General features: G+C 42.8%; 1 protein-coding gene across 2 annotated transcripts in view; it reads right to left on the reverse strand.

Annotated features, from left to right (window-relative positions):
• Window positions 1-267: 267 nt before the first annotated feature.
• The window catches only part of tsc1b (TSC complex subunit 1b), a 30,813-nt gene continuing 9,743 nt past the window's right edge, over window positions 268-21,337 (reverse strand). The window contains exons 2-22 of one of the 2 annotated variants that reach the window (XM_047372926.1): window positions 18,754-18,975; window positions 18,553-18,656; window positions 18,277-18,429; window positions 16,951-17,095; window positions 16,710-16,864; window positions 16,558-16,631; window positions 16,292-16,470; window positions 14,919-15,043; window positions 14,013-14,178; window positions 13,783-13,904; window positions 13,285-13,378; window positions 12,903-13,010; window positions 11,670-12,312; window positions 9,975-10,018; window positions 6,796-6,962; window positions 5,394-5,576; window positions 5,182-5,292; window positions 4,717-4,839; window positions 3,100-3,287; window positions 2,712-2,897; window positions 268-1,941 (exon numbers count right to left, since the gene is read on the reverse strand). In XM_047372926.1, the coding sequence (XP_047228882.1) occupies window positions 1,341-1,941; window positions 2,712-2,897; window positions 3,100-3,287; window positions 4,717-4,839; window positions 5,182-5,292; window positions 5,394-5,576; window positions 6,796-6,962; window positions 9,975-10,018; window positions 11,670-12,312; window positions 12,903-13,010; window positions 13,285-13,378; window positions 13,783-13,904; window positions 14,013-14,178; window positions 14,919-15,043; window positions 16,292-16,470; window positions 16,558-16,631; window positions 16,710-16,864; window positions 16,951-17,095; window positions 18,277-18,429; window positions 18,553-18,656; window positions 18,754-18,862 (3,780 nt within the window). In that variant the 5' untranslated portion in view covers window positions 18,863-18,975 and the 3' untranslated portion in view covers window positions 268-1,340. The remainder of the gene's footprint in view (window positions 1,942-2,711; window positions 2,898-3,099; window positions 3,288-4,716; window positions 4,840-5,181; window positions 5,293-5,393; window positions 5,577-6,795; window positions 6,963-9,974; window positions 10,019-11,669; window positions 12,313-12,902; window positions 13,011-13,284; window positions 13,379-13,782; window positions 13,905-14,012; window positions 14,179-14,918; window positions 15,044-16,291; window positions 16,471-16,557; window positions 16,632-16,709; window positions 16,865-16,950; window positions 17,096-18,276; window positions 18,430-18,552; window positions 18,657-18,753; window positions 18,976-21,337) is intronic. The other variant, XM_047372927.1, reaches the window with a different exon arrangement.

The following is a 21,337-nucleotide window of genomic DNA, read 5'->3' on the forward strand; positions in this document are numbered from 1 at the left end:
AAAGAATCAAACCAGCTCTCCAGGCTGTTCTTTACTGGCAACAATTTGAAGTTTTAAAAGATGAAAGTATTTTCAGAAATTTGTCAAATTAATTGTTCACTACTGAATAAAGTAAAATATTTGTTTCTCTTGATCAAAGCGCACCAAAAACAAGCCAAACTGTGACCTTTGAACCAAGGCATGCAGTGAACCTTCATTCTAGTGCACCTTTACACCCGATAGCATATTTGCAAATGTTAGAGCTGATGGAAAACAAGAAACATTAAATTGTAGTGCAAAACATTGAAGACGATCTTTATTGTTCACAGTTAAACACAAGCCACTGCTTTATGAACTTCCTTTTTTTTTGTCGTTTTGTCCCAGGTTATTTCTCCAGCTCTGCTCAGAGTCCTGGTTGTGCTGATTGTACCTTCTGTTTGGGGTTTCCTGGACTTTCTACAGTTGGCATTTAAAGAGGATTGTTGAACATGCTTTAGATAGCGAGGCAGAAGGAAATGACAGCAGGAGATCCCAGTGGACAACAGGCTTTATGCAACTTTCATAATCAGTTAAAACTCAAATAAATGCAGGAAACCCATTGGACCTGATGTTTGGAATTGACATTATTGTATATGTGGAAGAATGTAGAAATGTTGTGTACCAGGGAGTATAAAACAAAACAACTGAATCCAGGAAAAGTGGGATATAGGTTTGTACATTCAGCTTGCTCTCAGGATATTTTGGCAACATTTTCTTCCTGACAATTAAAGCTAGCATGGAAATGTTTCAGATCAGCTCATTAACACTCCTACATCTTCAGAGCCAAGTCTGACAAAGCCAGAAGAGTCAACATTCGGAAAACCTTCAGACAGAACTCCTCAGGGAAGCTCAAAAGTTGTCGTCATGGAGATAATCGCGATCTCTGAAATGAGAGACCAGTTTCCTCCGGAGAGTCGGATCAGGAACTGTGATTTTTAAAAACAAAAGGCAGATTTCATTTCAGATTTTTTAGTTACTTCATTATTTTTTTTTAAAATGATAAATCCAACCTGAGCTTTCTTCAAGGAAATTTAAGAATTCCTTAAGTTATTCCCGGTAACTAAGCTTTTCCTGGTTGTATTTCAGCATTTTACTACACAAATGTTCTGCATGTTTTACAGATTTTTTACGGGAATGCTTTTTTTATTGAAAAGAAACAAGGAAAAGTGAAGCAGAGAAATCCTGTTGTCCACTCAGAGGACAAATAACACTGAATGCCAGAAGGTTGCAGACATTTGACTCTTCTGCTGATGTGTAGCTTTTCTCCATGGTTCGGTTTTAGTCTCTCAGTCTGTCCTCCGCCCCAGCTCAGTTCTGCGTCTTTAACTGTGCTCGTGATGCGTTTCACTGTAGTCCATGATCTTAAGCGGCTGCTGCGGAGGGCGACCTGACCCCGCCAGGCCCCTGCCACCGCCCGGCCCCGGCTTCCTGCGGGGGCTACCCTGGCCGGGGGGTCGCAGTCTGGGCTCAGACGGCAGCTCCTTGACGTGCACAGTGACGGGAGCGGCGTGGGGTAAACTCGGCTCCACACACAGCTCAGTTTTCAAGCTGTGGGCGAGGCCGGCGAGGCGTGGTGGCGGCTGTTCATCGTCGCACTGGCTCTCACTCTTGTTGCGGAACAGCTCGCGCGCCTTCATGCCCAGGAAGCTCTTGGCGCTGGGGTACGAGCCCACGGTAAGCGGTGCGTCTGTGGCCGGCAGGGAGGCAAGCGGGTTGGCGTGGGGGCAGGATGGGGACGGCTCCATCAGCCGGGGCGGGGTCAGATCCTGGCCTCCGTTCATGGAGTTGGCTGTGGGCTTGGAAGAGCTGCTCGCCTTTGGTTGCCCCGGAGATAAAGTGCTGCCGTTGGTCCCCCGAGGGGAATCGTGAGGTGATCTGATTCTCGGCTCCTCGTTGATGTGAACTCCACCTGCACCGGTGACACTGCAGGACAAAACCAGAAATCAGAAGGATCAGTTTTGACTAAACAACAGCTCCTCTTCTTATTTAAAGCCATTAAATGCCTTCTTTGGGATTTTTTTTTAAATCTATACAATAGAATTAAGGAATAGTTCAATTTTGCTTGTTTTCATTGTTCAGTTGGACTCTCAGTGAAAACATTTTGGAAAAGTTCAGTTTAAGGAAAAAAAAAGTTCATTTGAGGTTTTTTTCCATGAATTTTAATGTTTCAAACAAAGTTTCATAAACAGAAATGTGCCTTCATGAAGATAAACTGATCAGAAGAGCTTGATTCAATTAATTAACTACACGCAAAACAAAAACACAACGACAACGTAAACGACTTCACCGCAACCGAAGAAACTGTTCACTCACCGCTCACAAGGTGGGACACCTCTAGGTGGCGTTTGAAATCCCTAATGGTGTATTTAACTGTTAATTATACTGCTCGTTCTAGCAAAGCACAAGAGTATATGATGTAATGACTTGCCGTATATGTTTTTCTGTTTCAGGTCAGTTAAGCTTAAAATTATTTCTGTTTAATAAATGTTCCAATAATGAGAGACTGAATTTTTACTTTACCGTCACCATGGCAACAGAATACTAAGGGTGGCAGGATGGATGCATCCATCCAATGACTTGATAGATTAACAGATGATAGAAGGACGAATGGATGGATGGACGGATACATGGATATACTTAAACCAGAAATGTACAGTTTTATTGATGAAACGCAGGATTAAAACCAGGCTGACCTGAAGTCTGCATGAGTACGTGTCTTAGCTCTGCCCTCTGGTGGTGAACTGCTGCTGGTGGCACTGGACGGAGCTGCTGGAGTCTCCATCTCCACTCGGCTGTAGAGCTGCAGGAGCTCGGTCTGCAGCAGCTGAGTGATTCTCCTTTGAGCCTGAAACCTGCTGTCTGAAGCCTGCAGCTCCGCCCTGCAGAGAAAAACCGAGAAAGAGACAAGGTAGAAAGAAAAGGTGTAAAAAACGCTGCAGACTGACAGCACAAACATGCTCAGGAGAATTTTAAAATATGATGTCCCTTTGATTTACATCACATTAAAAGGTTCCTTTAATTACAACACATATAAAAGTGTCTTGTAGAAAGAACTCAGGATCCTGGCAGACTAATGCTCACTTCGCTTGGCATTTCACATCCTCCAGGAACTTCTTCTGCTCCGCGATGAGGTGCTCCTTCTTGGACAGGTGGGTCTCCAGCTCGGCCACTCTCTGCTGCGCCGCCTCCAGTTTCTGCCCCTGAGCCAGCAGACTCTGCCTCAGTGTGTCCATTTCTTTCATGTGGGCGATCTGCAGCATCTGGTTCTCCTGGGAGGTGAAGAACGCCACAGCAAAAACCAAGACATGAAGTAAATCGGCTTTGAATGTGCTGCTTCTGTAAATATTAAATAGATTTTTTAACTGGATGTGTCTTCGAGTGTTTCTGTGGTCAGACTAGTGTCCTCTAAAGAGACACAGAAAAGGGTTTGGTTTGAAAGGAAGTCCACAGGAACCACGTAAAATGTCCACAATGATGGTTCAGAAGATTATGAAGAAAAAAAGCTTTTTGAAAGCTGAAATCATGGCCGAGCAGTCAGGAGATCCTTAGTCAAGGATGCATAAGTTCATATCTTTTACTTTACCATAAATGGGATGATTATACCAAAATCTCATATCCCAAAAATAACGTGAAACTAACCAGAAATCAGAAAAGAAGCAAAGTCACAATCAGGAGTTTCCTCCTACATGGAACGCAGCTTTAAAGGTGAGCTTCACTGTATTAATTAAACTGGAGGCTACATGTTTATTTTCTCATCTATAAATGTTTAGTAGCTCATGCAAACCTAAAATCCAACAGGTTACTTGTCAGGATTTTCCAGAATTAACAAGCTACTCTCCCAGAACTTTACCGGAGCTTACAGGTAACTTTTTTCCAAACGTACCGTCTAGATTCCCGGAACGAACAAGATACATACCAAAATTTACTAAATTTACAGAACACATTCCAGATTCGCTTCAACTTACAGGCTACATTCTGGAATTCACAAGCAGTTTTCACAAACATTTCAGAACCTTACAGATTACAGTTCCAGAATGTATTGGTTACCATTGCAGAACATGCAGGTTTTGGAATCTACTGCCTATTTCACACAAATAGTTACTTCCTCTGAACCTTCCAAGTCAAGTACGTTTTAAAATGTGCAAGCCATTTTTCCAATCTTACAGCCAACAGCCAGGGGACTTACAAGTTATATTCCAGGTGGCTACAAGTTATAATCTAGAACTGGCAGGTTACTTTACTGATTTTCAGTCTACTTTCCAGAACGTAAAAGCTGCTTATTAAAACTTACAGGCTACATTCCCTGGAACTTAAAAAGGCTACATTCTAGGACTTCTAAGTCATTATCCCAGGTTCACAGGCATACAGATTACTATTCCAAAAGCTACAGGTTACATTCTGGACTTACAGGCAGCTTTCCCAGAACCGACAAGTTACTTGGCCAAACCTACAGGCAACCTGTATTTTGTATGAAGTTTAAGACATTGGGAAAACAAATGAAACCTAAAATCTGTATCTATAATTACTTTAAAAACATATCTAAAATAAATGAAGGATATTTGAGCACTTTTAACTAAATACTGCACTTTGGTTGGATATACCTGAAGTGATGTTAAATTGATTTGTAAGAAAAGTAAAATATTTATTTTATCCCAGTTCTCTGCATCTGACACACAAACACACTTGTGTCCAACATACCTTTGTGTTACTTGTCCCTGCATGCTGGGATTCCTGCATTGACAGCTTATGTGCCTCCCCCAGGAGCAGCAGCTGCTTGTTCAGGAAGCTCATCTGCTGCTGGGTGCTCTCGCTGTTGCTCAGCTGAAGGACGAAGGAGACAAGCCATAAGATTGAAGGACAAACAAGCAATTAGGCTACAAATAAAACCTGCCGAACTGTAACGAGGAATGTGTCGACTTTAAGGATGAAAACATAACTAGTTATTTGGTCGAGGGCACATTAACGGCTCTCTAAAAAGAGCAAACCTTTATGCACAAGTTCTGGGCTCTGAGACAACAATGCATGTTGAAATAGATCATTCAGGGACGTCAAGCCATTTTACAGAGTCTTAAACCGCTTTCTCTCTGTCCAATTGAGTTGTTGACAGGATTTCTCATAGAATAGTTAAAGAAATGGGACCAAACTGTGTCTCTGCAACTTTACCTTGACAGTCATCTGGTTGAGAAGGTGCCCTGTGTGGCAGACTCTGTTGTTGGCCCTCTGAAGCGCCGCCTCCAGGTCATCCATCCTCTTCTGACACTCCTGTAACTTACTCTGTGAAAACCATTCAGATTAAATCATAAACAAGGGATGTGATGCAAAACTACATTTATTTTGTATTATGTCGGTGCTAAAATACTCCTAGTGTTTTGCACCTGAAGCTCCTGGTTCTTGGTATAGTAATCGTCCCGGTTCTGCTGCAACTGTCGGATCTGACTGTGCAGCCTGGTCACCACCGTCTCGCGGTCTTCCCACAGCTGCCGGTACCGCTGCTGCTCCACCTGCAGGCTGTCCCTCAGAGACGTGATGTCCACGCTCTGCAGGTTCAGCTGATCCTTCTGCACAGGTGGACCCAAAAGCATGCACACAAATCCAAGCAGAGAACAAATGCAGCAGTTAAAATAACAGAATGGTGAATTTTTTCAGTACAACAAGTTAAAGTCATACATTCATTGAAGAGCTACAGGCATATCCAGAACATGGTCTACAGCTGATTGATTCCTGTAGACTGTGTGGCTCATGAAGAAGCAGTTATTAAACTGGGATTGCTGCACAATCTAGATTACCTACAGAGCTTTCATGTAAAATTCCAGAGTTTTCCAGGCTCAACTTTCCAGAATACTCAGTCCTTTATGTTCATTTACAACTAAAAAATACTAAAGCTCTCCATGCAGCTCATATACTACACTCAGGCTTTAAACATGGAGCCTGTAAAAAACAGAAACTAGAAGGAAGTAAAGTAAAAAGGAAGGACATAAGGTTGGAACGCACAACCTAAGAAAAGAAAGAAGGATGCAAGGGAAGAACATAGGAAAGACATAAGAAAGTAGGACAGCAAGGATGGACGGACACAGGGGACAAAGTAAGGACACGAAGAAGAAAAAACAAGGATCCAAAGGAGGATGGAAGGACAATGTGAAATAAAAAACAAAGGACACAAAAAGGTACTGAGGTAAGAAAAAGGGAAGCAAGGAAGGACAGGAGAAAGAAAGAACACATGAATAAAAAGGAATGGCAGAAGGAAGGAAGGAAGGAAGAAAGACTGAAAGAAAGAAAGACTGAAAGAAAGAAAGAAAGAAAGAGAGGGACAGAGGAATAATAAAGGATTGAAACAAGGAAGGAAAGAAGGAAGGAAAGACATAAGAGAAGGAGCAAGGACAGAACAAGGGAGGAAGGACACAACATTTAGGCCAGGAGTGCCCAAGTCCAGTCCTCCAGAGATACAGACCTCCAACGTTTAGATGCATCCCTTCTCCGAAACACCTGAACCAAATAATTAGCTTGTTACCAGACCTCTGCAGAGCTGAAGGACATTTGATTCAGGTTTGTTGATAAAGGTTGCATCTAAAAGCTGCAGGATGGTAGCTCTCCAGGACTGGACATAGACACACGAGCTGCAGCTCTAAATGCATCAGAAAGAGTTATTATTGATCATCCTGATGAACAAATAGCGGTTATTCCTATGTTTTACTTTTTAGGTTAGGTTTCTTGTTTGTAGGGAAGCAGGTAAAAAGTAAGGAAAAAAATGACGTTAGTTGCCACTATGGTGAAACTTGCCATGGCGTTGTTCTGCTCCTCCAGCGCGGTGGCGTTGATGATACGTCGGAGGAGGCGTCGGTTACGGATGGCGTGCTGCTCCCTCTTGTAGCGCTCGTACAGCAGCTGGTTGTGCTGCAGGAGCAGCTGGCTGCGCAGCGTCTGGAGCTCCTCCATAGGAGCCGAGCCTGAGAAAAAGTACGAAGCACATTTGTTGTTATTTAAAGAAGAGGACAGCAGGCATAAGACCAGGATCAGGAGGCTGAAAGGGTTTAGGTGGAAGACAGGAGCTTCGCTGGCCAAAACATTAAAGAACTATCTTCTACATTTTTTATCTACCTGTTTATTTTTAAGTCTGGTCTGCTTAATTTTAGACACTTTGTTACATTTTCTTCCTCTGCTGGTGATGTTTTCTCATGCTGAGCACCTTCTCTCCTTCCATATCAACCGGATTACAGAACCCTACAAAGAGGGTGTCCCTTTTTGTTGGATTTCTGATAGAAAAGGTGGTCCTGTTTTTGTTTCGACATTGTTGGGGTCACGGATGACGGGTCAGTTGGTGAGTCAGTCCCATCCATCCATTCCATGGCACAACTGCTATTCTACCAAAACATGCACATCCACCTAAATTGACAGGGCATGCAAGGAGAGCATCAAGGACAGCTGCAGAGACCCAGAGCTAAGGTGGGAGAATCTGTCCTCAGGACAACTATTAGTTCACTCCACAAAGTGTCCACAAATCTGGCCTTTATTAAGAAGCGCCCAGAAAAGGTCCTTATTAGGAGAAAGTTAAACAAAAGGCTATTTTGCAGCTTGCCACAAGACATTTATGGGGCGCCGCAGACATGTGGAAGAAGGTTTGCTGGTCAAATGGCATTCAAACCTTTTGCCTTGCATGCATAACTCTGCAGGTAGGAAGACTAACACTACAATCAACCTGAACGCACCATGCTCATGGTGAAAAGTGGTGGCACTATCTTGCTGTGGGGATTTTCAGCAGGGATACAGGTCAGAGTTGACAGGATGTTGGATGGGGCTAAATACGAGTCAATTCTTGAAGAAAACCTGCAGAAGCCTTGAGACTTTGACGGACATTCACCTTCCAGCAGGACAACAACCCAAAACATGCAACCAGAGGTATAATGGAATTATTTAGATCTAAGTATATTCATGTTTTAGAATGGCCTAGTCAAAGTTCACATCTAAACCTGTTCGAGAATCTGCAAGAAGACTTGAAAACTGATATCCACAGATGCTCTCCATCCAATCTGACGTAGCTTGATTCTCACCCCCTCAAATACTATTTTACAAATAAAATCCAAATAAAATACAGTAAAGTTTGTTTTATAGTGACAAACTGTTGAAAACATTAAGTGGGTAAGAATACGATTACAAGGCTGAAACAGCTCCTCACCTGCAGACCTACAGCGAAGAGAGCACACCCGTTTAGGTTCGGTAGAAATGACATGACTTCCACCAGGAAAACCAGGGATGGTTATTAAATTCCAGAGGACTAATTACACACGGGCAGAGAGTTTCAGTCTCTCTTTTTATTTTGTTCTGGGCTGCAGCAGGAGAAAATGAGATTCTTGTGGCCTGGCATCTAAACAAGAGATGCAAATGAATCTCTAAGTGTTTTTTTTCTTCCATTTCGGAGGTAGAGGGATTCATTTGGACTGTGGGATCTTTGTTTTGATAAACCTCAGCTGAAAGAAAACCTCCCTGTCCACCTTGGTGACATTACTGCTCATGTCTCAGAGCATGTGACAAATCACTGGTCCTCCTCTTATAATTCTCTAAATTCAGACCATAAAAAAACCTTTGAGTTGTGCATTAAGAGGCAAAGCGAATCACTTGAGCTAAAGGCTGAGGGTTCGGCTCAGAAAAGTCCTGATTTTTTTTCGATCAGTGAAGGTAACTCACACCTCTGCAGCTATGAAACGTCTTGCAAATCATCTATCTTCTCTTTCTTTTTCTTTCCTTCATTGCCTCCAGTAGGAGTAAACTATCCAACAATGTCAATAATGCAACCGCAATGCATTAGGAGTTTTTAGCGTCAGCGTTGCTCATTATCATCGTCAGATAAAAGTTTCTTTTCTTGAGAAATCAAACTCTACTGATCACCCTCCACACCTCTCTGGGGTTTAACTGGCATCGTTATCGAGCGTTTAAAGAGCATTTAGCTTTAAACAAACAGTATGAATTTACATTTAGAAACAATGTCGTTTTCATATTCAGCCATATTAATTGGAAAGTTGAGTGGAAGGAAAAAGTGTGGAAGAAAAAAAGATATGCAAGCAGCTGTCTACCTTCCCTGTGCTTACAACATGCCCAGATTGCCAAAAGCACCAATACCTGCTTCATGTACCATATTCTGTGGCATATCCGTATCTGGTGTGACCGGAACCCAATAGAAATCTATGGAGTATTGTCAAGAGGGAGATGAAAGACACTAGAGCCATCAATCCAAAGCAGCAACCTGGGCTTCCTGAATACCTCAGCAGAGCCACAGGCTGATCTCCTCCATGCCAAGCTGCAGTGATGCAGTAATTCATGTAAAAGGAGCCCTGACCAAGTACTGGGGGCATATACTGTACAGTACATAGATACAGTCGTTAATAGGCTGTCATATGTGGTATTCTAATTGACAGATGGACTTTTTTACAGATTAATCAAATGCATATTGAAACTTGTAACAAAAATGATGAAAATAATCTTAATTTGAGGTTTTTGATCCACTTTCGGCCTAAGGTGAGGATGGTCCTTTCCATTCAGCGCAGATGTCAGCTGGCCTCACCAGGTCCAAGAATGCCACCTGGATCATGAAAGCAGGAGTGACTACACATCCTCACAACATCCAACAGAGCAGTGGTTTAGTGCATAAAAATGTGCCGCTTCATTCTCAATACGTCACACAAGGCCCTGCAGGGGATAGTGAGGGGAGCTCCAAGGGCTGCTGGAGAGTCTCTACCCTCTGTCCAGGATGTGTTCAAGAGCCAGCACAGGAACTTTCAAACTGCTGCCATCAGGCAAACAGAACCACAGCATCAGAACCAGTGTAGTACTTCTTAGCTTGAGGCAGAAAGCTGTGAAGAACTGTGCTGGTTCTGCTAAACTGATTATTCCCTTTATATTTGGATCTATTTGATCCTTTTGAACAATGATCCGTTGAAGATCTCTGAGATGTTGCAGTGCCTTACCTCCAAAGTGTGTCCAGTCAGCTGACTTACTTGGCAAAGGTAATCTGTAAAAGGAGGACAAAACCAAAACAAGTTTAGAGTTTGATTGAATCCCTTTTTTTCAGTTTACATTCACTACGTCTAGAATAAATAAAACACACACAGCAGTTATTGATTTTGAAGCAGCAGAGGGACTGTTTAAAATAAAATAAAGGTACTGTGCAAAAGTCTTGGATGTATTTTATCTTCTCTATTATTCTCTATCACTATTTTCCTTCCCTGGAGGACTGGTTGTGCTGCTGCATCACACTGGTCACTGTGCTGGTCCCCCATGCAGGGTGGTGTACTGCATGTGGTTGTGGAGTTGGGTCCAGGGATGATACTTGGGACTTGGAGGCAGAGTGGCTGTGTTGAATCGGCTTGGGAGGACCTTCTGCCCTTTGTTCTTACTGGGATAGTGGCCCTGTGGTGGATTTGCTCCGGTGGTTGGGCAGAGTTGCCCCGGGTGTTTCGCAGCTTTAACAGTCGGGGTTCGCTTCTTGCTCAGGGATGTTTGGGGGGTTTAGTGAAGGGTGGGGGGTAGGTTCATTGTGACAGGTTCTTTGGGCTTTCAGGGGAAGTACATGGGTGTCTCCTGGCTCTGTCAACCTCGAATGGTGGCATGGGTGAGGTGGCCTGGCTTGGCAGGATGGTTGGCTGTCATGGAGCTATTGTGTCCAGAGGGGGTATGATCTTCATGGGGTGATGATTTTGAAGTGGGTAGGTTGAGGATGCGGACAGAGCCTTATTGGGTTGCCTGGTTCTTTGACCTGGAGTGTGGGGGCGCTGTCAATCTACTTGTATAACCTCAGGATTTTGGATCTTTTACAGGGGGTTCAGGACTGGCCTTGGGTCCTGTTGGGTCTTCTTTAGGGCCGGCACTGTAACCGTTTTGTCCATGTCTGTGACATTAGAATGCTGGTCCCAGGCTTACTGGCAATTTTAAAAAGGGAGCAAAGTCTCTTTTTCCACCTTTTGCGGAGCAAAGTCGCTGTGGGATTGGCTTTTGGGGCCTACTGGGTTTGGGCTTTGACCGACCCGCAGCATATGCTCTGTCTCTGGATCTTCCCCACACTACAGCTGTTTTGGTCCACTTTTGCAATCTCAGAAGGGCTTTTCCCGAGCCTGGAAGCCATTGTTCAAAAGGACAAATATCTCCTTTCCATCTTTGTGAAACAAGCATTGGGATCCTTCGGGGCCTTCTGCACCCTGGTCAGTATCCGATGCACAATGCGACCGTTTATGTCCATGTTTGTGACCTCGAGCACTGTTCCCAGGCTTGATAGCAATTGTGCAACATGAGGAATATCAAATTCTTGCTTTTTTTGTAGAGCAAATCTGTAACCGACACTAAAAGGCAACCAGACCCAACATACCGTTGCCTAAGCTGCCAGAACAGGACAGACAAAAAAAAAAAAAGACTGGACTGAAAATCTTGAAAATAAAATTTATTCTGGTTCTGTGATAACTGGCTATGGAAGGTCAAACCAGTTCTGTTTAAGCAAAGAACCTGTTTCAGATTAACACCTACTGCACAGGAACTGGACACTACAGCTTTTAACAAATAAAAACAAGCTGTTCATCTGCATCATAAAACTAACATTGATTCTTTATATTAGTTTGCAATGATGCACTAAAGATGAAAATCCTCAGCTGTGTCAATGTGAAGTGTCTCACCTCTTGAGAACTTTATCATGGGCATCACTCCCCTGCTGAACAAGGCGATCCAGCACCTCCAGTGGTGAAGCTGACACCACCCCTTCCTCGTCCCCGTCCTCCAGACCCTCCTCCTGCTGCAGCAGCCTCTCCACTGCTGCCTTTTGGACTGCCTCGGATGTTTTTTGGCCCACAAACAGCGAGGCAGCCCTTGGCAGGGCCAGGGCAAACAACGACTCGTAGGGGACTGGTGCCACTGTCTTAGTGCATGGGCTTGGCGAGAACATCTCGAACTTGGGTATCTCATCGTCGGGGGCCGAGAGGCTCCTGTGCAGGTGGTGATCGATAGGGGTGAAACCGGACTGAAAGGACCAGGACTGCTCGATGGTGGAGCTCCGGCTTTCCACACCTGCTGCTGCTACTCTTTCACTACCAACGCCGCTGCTACTGCTTGCGGTGTTTTCAGCTCTGTCCGGTGTCGATGCAGCGTAACGGGCTTCTCTGACGGGTCCTCCTGGGTGGGCGTTGGTGGAGGGCATCTGGTTTTGTGTCTGGCGGCCTGTCAGGGTCTCGGTGGTATCAAAGAAAGGAGAGTCATAGCCCCTGAGCCCTGGGAAATCCTGCTTATCTTCAGTGATTTTCATCAGTTCCTCTGTGATGGCAGCTGCAGCAGAAACACATGAAGAGGCTTATGATTATGGACACAAATAAGAGCAATCCTGGGCGGAGAGACGAAGGTTTTTTTTTCTGTTTAAACAGCCTCATTTAGAAAAATCTTTAAATAGTTCCTCAGAGTCGCTCTTAACTCCCTAAATGTCTTTATTTGCAGTAATACTGAGAAGCATACCAGAAATACGGAGATCCTACAGATTAAAAACCTGCTTTTCTTCTTTACTTTAAAACTAATTACCTTACTATAGAAAAGTCCATTTAATTTCAGTTATTTATTTCACACTAATGCTTTGGAAGATTTTAGTCAGGCCTGGGTGTTTTCTGTATTCTTCATCCAGATATATGGAGATGTTTTGTTAACCTTTCTCCAAACTATGGTTTTAGATAGAGGATATATGTAAAAACAGCAAGAAAATGTAAAGCATAACAATAAAGGACAGTTAAGCTTTCATTCAAATTAATCACGTGAATTCAGGAAGGCTGGAAATCTAAAATAACATTTTTGCTTTACTTTAAAATTTATGACAGAAATAATTTGTCATGGTCGCATCATTTTTTGCAACATTTCAACTGAAAACTCACCTTCTTCTCTTTCCTTCTCCGTTCTCAGCTGAAGGTCCAGCTCCTGCTTCTTCAGGAAAACCGACAGCTCCGTCAGTGTCATGGAGACATTCGCTGCACTTCCTGCGTCTGATGAGGAACAAACAGAGGTTTCAAGAAAACGCCTCCAGAAAACACAACAGGAATCTTATGGTTCATTTTACCAACATAGATGAGATCTCAAATAAAAACTCCTGATATCTACAGAAGTTTGGCCAAACAGACAGGTTGGCAGTGCTCAGTTCGTATGGGGTTCTACATGCTTCTCGGTACCCTGACCGGGTTGGATTTGTTACCCTTGTTTCATTTATTTTTGATGGATCTGGGATCTGAACCACCAGTGAGAACCTATAAAGAGTTTCACCTCTGTGTGTCGCTGCATCTCCACACTTCTCCGTCTCTCTGACTTGCTCCTGTCTCACCAGTCCAGGCTTGCTGGTTTCTCCTTGTCGACGATCCTAAAACATGTTCAATTTTTATGACTTCCTTTTAGTAGAACAATAACACTTTTATTACCTTTATTTCTACACCAATAATTATAGACAGCAACTTATAGAGTCAAGGACCAAATGTTTTGGCTGAATTGTAAAACACTGAGTTCTGATTAACTGTGTTTCTGGTGTATAATACATTTAATGGGTTTTATAACAAAACATTTAGCTCAGGTTGTGGAGTAGTATCTTGTTGTCAGTGTAGAGCTTTTCAAACACATTATCCATATTCTTCAGAAAACCATGTAACATGTACAAAAGAGCTAAACATTTTAAAGCCACAAAATACTTGTATCCCTGTCAAAACCTTTGGTCATGACTGCATTTCTGTTCCACAGACCCCTTTATAAAACAGACTGCAGTTATCATACTTTTCTCGGAGGACTGGACTGGACCGTGTTGGCTGGTAAGGAGATTACAGGGAAGTCATCTGACATAGTGGGAGGTGGGGATGAGGTGGCTGGAGTGCTGGAGGCAGGCGTTCCTTTTCCTCCTACTCAAGACGAAACAATTCACAGTAAACAAAACACAGCGAGGAACAGAGTTACAAGATTAAAATCAATGAGCGCAGTAACGTGGCCTCCATATATTTAGCCTGTACCTGATGTGCAGTGGAAGCGGCTGGTAAGGTGTGAGGCACTGTGGGAGAGCTCCAGGTTGGGCGACATGCCCCTTGAGGAAGGGGGCGTGGCCATGCCGCACAGCGAGGAGGGACTCCACAGAGGGTCCTTTCCCCCACAGGAAGAGTTCAGTTCACTGTTTGAGTTCTGCACAGACAGAAACGGGCCCCTGGTTTGACTCCAATAATAATTACTTTTGTAATAATATAACCCATAAAAGAGTGAGAATTTTATTTTGAAGGGTCTCGCTTAGCTTCATTTTGGAAGTCAAACTTTTTTCCATTACTGGTTTATACCTGTTAGTAATTTGAAACCAACTTTTATAATCCTCTAACATATGAAAGAGCAGATCTATGAGCTTTATTTTGAAAGGCAAGCCTTTTTTAAGGCTGGTTTAGCTCCATTTAGAACCTAGAGTTGTAAGAATGTAACTCATTAAAGGGTTAGACTATTATTTAAAAGAGTACCTGTGTGTTTTATTTTAAAAAGGACAACATTTCCCCTTTTTTTTCCCGTAACGAGGTCCATTAGTGATTGGAAACCTAGTTTTGTGATGGATTAAATAAACAACAGTGTATTTTAAACAGTATCTATGAGCTCTACTATGAATTTCAAACCTAATTCCTTTTTCACCATTAGGAAATTTGAACCTACTTTTGTAATAATCTAACCTACTGAAGAAGTAGGTTAGATTATTACAAAAGTAGGTTCAAATTTCTCTTATTCTCTTATTTTATTGTACTCTGTATCTTTAAGCATTACGTTCGAAGCCCAATCTTGTTTATATTGCTAGTTGAGGTCCATAAGTGATGTGGAATCCACTTTGACTTTTATTTTGACTAGTACCTTTAAGGGTCGTTGTGAAATCCCATTAGGGATGATCTCACCTGCCGTCTGGAGGTCTGTGGGCTGCGGTAGGACGAGGAGGACTGTGTCCCTGAGAGGGGTGGCAAGGACAGGGGCGGGGGGAGTGGCTGCCGCGGGGTCGAGAACGGGGTCGAAGAAGAGCTTCCTGTTAAGAAAGAACAGTATGGTCAATCTAGACATAAACGCAGTTAACGCAGGTCAGTGTCAACAGCTTCTTGTTTCTAATCCCTTAAATTGACCAGGCTTCGTGATCAACACCTACTATAATCTCAGATGAAAGAAACTTCAGAAGACTTCACTATGTTGATTTTATACATACAGGAATTGGCCCCTAATTCTTAGATTTTCCTTCCAAGCAGCCGCACTTTCTTCATCAATAGATCATCAGGCTTTTTGATGGTCTTCCAAAGTTATTATGCTTTATTGAAATCACCCTTGTCATTTAAAGAGCAAAATCCTATTTTAAACCCATAAACAATGAAAGCATAACTTAAAAAAATTATAAAAGGCTTCTCTATTGTCTTTAAAAGCAGATTTGTAATTTTGCAGCTTTTGGAACCACCACCCTCTAAAACAGAAAGCTGCTACCTGCATATGACCAATGAGCCTGACTGTCTATTGTAGGTAACAGAAAAAAAACACAATACTTGAAAAAAAAGGAATGGGTGTGTGGACACTTATTGGCAACACAGAAACGTTTGGAGTGAGCACTATTACTTTCCTCAAACTCCACACAGGAAAAGTGGGTCGAGATGCATGAAATTACACAGGTGACAAGGACATATTTCTCCTCATCCACCAAAAACAATCTTTTTGCCCTTTTTGCCCCATGGTTATAAAACAATATGTTAGCCTCAAGGGAACAAACAACTCAAAGTTTAGAATCAGAACCAGCTGTATTGGCCAGGATTGTGTGCACAAACAAGGAACCTTGCTTTCAAGAGCTCACAGTGTACAGACAAAGTATAAAATACAGAAAAAAAAACTCAAAACACTAAGTATGAGTGAGCCTAGTACCGAGGCGGCCATCCGCAGCTCCATCTTAAATGTAAGTTTATTAAGTGAAGAAGAGCCGAACAGTTTGTTGCACAGGGATGAGAGTCAGCAGCCAGACTATCGAGACAACAGTGGGTGTTGTTTGTGAGCATAAAGTTTCCTGGGTAAGAAAATATATTTTCCTTTTTGATCCCTAACCACTCAACACCTGCAAACTTCAGGAGTTTCACAGACAGGTCCACTGAAGCTTTAAGAGAAACTGTATATCTTAATTCTGGACTGGGAAATAAATACAAGTCTGGGAGGATACATGCATGAGCAAAATTCAGCAGGAAAATGTAGAAAGATGTAAAAACATCCATCACTGCTTGCAGTGTCGTATGTGGAGTTTTCTCACCATAGCTGCTGTGCAGGTCTGTGTAGGGGCTTGAAGTAGAGTCTTGGGGCCGCAGGTGGGTTTGGGGGTAGAAGTTCTCAGGCATGGTGGCGTAGCCCTCCTCACAGGACGCCTCCTTTGGGTCTAGGGACACTTTGGCACATTCAATGACGATATCATGGATTTCATACTTTCTCCACCTGGTAAGACAGCAGAGTATCATCAGTAAAAGAAAAAATGAAAAATACTAAAAGAGAATATTTTCAGGGAGAACAGGATGTGTTTACCTAGTCGGGTCGAGCTCATGGTCCTTGGTTCCCGTCACCAGCTCAGGATGTATGCGAACATGTTCAAGCATTGGCTGAAGGTTTCATAAAAAGTTATTAGAAGGTTTTCCACAATTTTACACAAGTAGCAGCAGCATCAGTCATGGTCTCACCTTCACCACCTCCTCAAAGGTTTCCATGTTCTCCTTCATGCTGTAATGGGAGCGAAGGTAGGACACGAAGTTACATGGATACATCCCATAGAGCCTGTGGAAGAGGGAGTAGACGCTGGCGTGCAGGTGGATCAGGTAAACCTCGGAAACATGGCCTGGATGGGAGGAAAATAATCAGGAATGTTAGCTGGATGAAGCAAACCCAGAGAGCAAAGAAAACGTCAACGGCAGTCTGTCCAACCTGGATTCTTGAGGTTCCACGATGCCAGACGGCCGAAGATATCAAAATACTCCCACAGGTGTTGCTTCCCGGCTTGAGGGATCATGGGAAGCAGGGTGATCAGCACCAGCACTCCAGTGATAAGTACTACTACATCTGTATCCGTCTGCAGGGAAAATACAAGTAAAAAGTACAGAATTCAGAGCTTGGAGACACAAGGCACCATTTTCTTTCTTTCTTTCTTTACCAAATTAGGGAAACAATTAAACAAGGTAATAAATCAGGTTAACTAATTAGTTATTAAAATGTTTTAATGGAGAAAATTTAGAGGCAGTAACGTCCGTCTCTTCGTCCATCCATCCACCCATCCAATCAGTGAATCTCACCATTCATCCAGCCATTTATTAAATCAGTCTATCCATTTATTCATCACCTCAGCGGACCTGTCTGATCCGGGACCATGATAATTCTGCATAGGGGGATCATCATGGCTGACCTTTCCTTCCATCCAAGACTTTTACAGGTCTAGGGTCAGGAAAAGGGCAGCTAAAATCTCTGCAGACCCCACACATCCTGGACACAAACTTTAGACCTTTACCTTCAGGTCGGAGCTACAGAGCACTATTTGTAAAAACCAGCCGCCACCTGATCTTCCCCCAGGTTGTCTCTCTGATGAACACAATAAACACCTTACAGCCTGTGTAGTCAGCTACTCGGCTGTGAAACAAGAATAGGGATATTTGCACTGTTCCAACCCGTCTTCAAAACATGGACGTACATTCACATTTGTACATATTTGTTCCTTTTTTTATTTATTTATTTATATTTAATGTCTGTATTAAACAGACATTAAATAAGTGTAAGTGTGTGTGAAACTGAAGTCAAATTCCTTGTTTGTGGACACAATCTTGGCCAATAAAGCTGATTCTGATTATACAACCCTCTGTCCTTCTTCTGTTCAATCAATTAATCCATCCATCCATCTATCCACTCATCTCTCCTTCCATTTCTCCCTGTTTATCCACATGTCCATCCATTGGTCCATCACTCAGTGTATCCATCCACCCATGTGTGTGTCCATTTATTCATCCATCACCCTGCAGTTGGCAGGCTAAGAAACTGACTTTAATAAAAGTGTCTTAGAGAACCAGGACTCTACAATTTGAAAAAAACTGGAAGGAGTGAATTGCATATTTAAATCAGTGTAAAAGGTGGACAGGGGGACACTCATTGCTACCAAAAATACATAAATCCGTGAGCGATTTGGATCATCAGTTACAAAAACTTCCAAACAGTCTCTGACTCTAACAGAAACCACTCCGGCTTTGTATAAATATGGCTGGTCACCTTGAGGCATTTCAGCAGAGAGAGTAACAGAGGGTAACGAGCGATCTTGTGGATCCAGGACGGCTGCTTGCGAACAACATGACCGAGCAACATGAGGATGGGCAGCCGGCAAGCTGGTTTGGCCATACAGTCGTTCATCTTGTCTAGAAGGTGCTGTGGGGCACGGACAGCAAGGTTGGTTATGTGTGCAACACGTTAGAAAATGGGGGAAAAAAACAGTTTTTTATTTCAACCAGGTAATAAGGTAGTTGGTTAAAAAAATGGGCTGGTTCTCACCTTATCATGTGGTTCTCTGACTGAAGAAAGGATATGCAAGGCCTGGGCGGAGTTGGTTTCCAGAAAGTAATCCACCAACCCGTTCAGCAGCATGGAGCCTCGCTCTGTAAGGAAAATACCAAGGACATATTTAACTGGCTTTATGGGAGATTATTTTATTTACTTTAAAAGGTTCCGTTTGACCAAGCCACATGTGTCTACCAGTGCTGAGCTGTTCGTTGATAAGGCTTCGGATCTCTTCTAGCTGTTGGAGGTCAGAAGTCTCCAAGAGCGGGAGGAGATCCCCGACGTTGGGCTGCTCCCTGGCCATGGTGGCGATGGTGGCAGTGCTGGAGGTGGAGGCTGCTTTTCTCTCACAGTGTCAGTCCCGGCTTGCCTGGAGGACTCCTGGGGGCCGCCCACCAACACAGTCTCCAGGCACCTCTGCCAATTCAGAAGGAATATCCAGAATTAGCCAATAGTTTAGACCAGGGACTTCTACTGATATGTAATTCTTCTTCTTTTGTCCTCCACTGTCCTCCTGTCTTTAAGTACACACATTTACAATATGCTGTAAAGGAAGGGTAAAGGACTGGACAGAAAATAACTGAAACACCTTCAAACACTAAGAACATTAAAACTAGAACAAAAAACTTCAGTTTTATTTAAAAATCTAAATTCAATTTAATTTCACAACACTTTAAATGTGGTGTACAATAAAGTTTATTCTCTATTACATCATTAAATTATTTTTAATAAATGATCCACCATGATTTACTGCAAGACAAGTTTAGCATAGTTTAAATATATCTTGTAAACAGTGAACGTGTTGTTTTAACTGGCAAGAAATCATCACTTTGAAAAAACAACCGGTGTACCCCAAGGCTCCGTACTTGGGCCACTTCTTTTAAGTTCAAACATAAATGATTTGCCTTGTTTGTTCCAGGTGAAAGTTCCCAGATGTTTGCAAATGAGAACGTTTCATTTGTAGTACAATGATTGATTTTTACATGTAGCATGTCAGGACTTTGAATTTATCTCAATACAAATGTCTGAAAGACTATTAGTTTGGAAAGTCATTCTTCACTTCAAAATTTTTAAAATAAAACCCATCAATCAGCTTCACTTCGAGGCCCTGATGTTTGCATCTAAAGATCAACTGCCACCTTATCAAATTAGTCTGAGACTGAATATCTTTGAGTGACATTTGACTGTCATTTAAAATTTGACAAGAATCTTAAGATATTAAGCAAAGTTGCAAAAGCCAATTTAAAATATAAATGACTATATTACTTCTTAGTCACCAGCAGCATCTACGGGAGCTAAGCCAATGAGGATGATGTATACAGGTCCTTCTCAAAATATTAGCATATTGTGATAAAGTTCATTATTTTCCATAATGTAATAATTAAAATTTAACATTCATATATTTTAGATTCATTGCACACTAACTGAAATATTTCAGGTCTTTTATTGTCTTAATACGGATGATTTTGGCATACAGCTCATGAAAACCCAAACTTCCTATCTCACAAAATTAGCATATTTCATCCGACCAATAAAAGAAAAGTGTTTTTAATACAAAAAACGTCAACCTTCAAATAATCATGTACAGTTATGCACTCAATACTTGGTCGGGAATCCTTTGGCAGAAATGACTGCTTCAATGCGGCGTGGCATGGAGGCAATCAGCCTGTGGCACTGCTGAGGTCTTATGGAGGCCCAGGATGCTTCGATAGCGGCCTTTAGCTCATCCAGAGTGTTGGGTCTTGAGTCTCTCAACGTTCTCTTCACAATATCCCACAGATTCTCTATGGGGTTCAGGTCAGGAGAGTTGGCAGGCCAATTGAGCACAGTGATACCATGGTCAGTAAACCATTTACCAGTGGTTTTGGCACTGTGAGCAGGTGCCAGGTCATGCTGAAAAATGAAATCTTCATCTCCATAAAGCTTTTCAGCAGATGGAAACATGAAGTGCTCCAAAATCTCCTGATAGCTAGCTGCATTGACCCTGCCCTTGATAAAACACAGTGGACCAAGACCAGCAGCTGACACGGCACCCCAGACCATCACTGACTGTGGGTACTTGACACTGGACTTCTGGCATTTTGGCATTTCCTTCTCCCCAGTCTTCCTCCAGACTCTGGCACCTTGATTTCCGAATGACATGCAGAATTTGCTTTCATTCGAAAAAAATACTTTGGACCACTGAGCAACAGTCCAGTGCTGCTTCTCTGTAGCCCAGGTCTGGGGAATGCGGCACCTGTAGCCCATTTCCTGCACACGCCGGTGCACGGTGGCTCTGGATGTTTCTACTCCAGACTCAGTCCACTGCTTCCGCAGGTCCCCCAAGGTCTGGAATCGGCCCTTCTCTACAATCTTCCTCAGGGTCCGGTCACCTCTTCTCGTTGTGCAGCGTTTTCTGCCACACTTTTTCCTTTCCACAGACTTCCCACTGAGGTGCTTTGATACAGCATTCTGGGAACAGCCTATTTGTTCAGAAATTTCTTTCTGTGTCTTACCCTCTTGCTTGAGGGTGTCAATAGTGGCCTTCTGGACAGCAGTCAGGTCGGCAGTCTTACCCATGATTGGGGTTTTGAGTGATGAACCAGGCTGGGAGTTTTAAAGGCCTCAGGAATCTTTTGCAGGTGTTTAGATTTAACTCGTTGATTCAGATGATTAGGTTCATAGCTCGTTTAGAGACCCTTTTAATGATATGCTAATTTTGTGAGATAGAAATTTTGGGTTTTCATGAGCTGTATGCCAAAATCATCCGTATTAAGACAATAAAAGACCTGAAATATTT

Source organism: Girardinichthys multiradiatus, chromosome 8, assembly GCF_021462225.1.
Source record: "Girardinichthys multiradiatus isolate DD_20200921_A chromosome 8, DD_fGirMul_XY1, whole genome shotgun sequence".
Classification (NCBI taxonomy): domain Eukaryota; kingdom Metazoa; phylum Chordata; class Actinopteri; order Cyprinodontiformes; family Goodeidae; genus Girardinichthys; species Girardinichthys multiradiatus.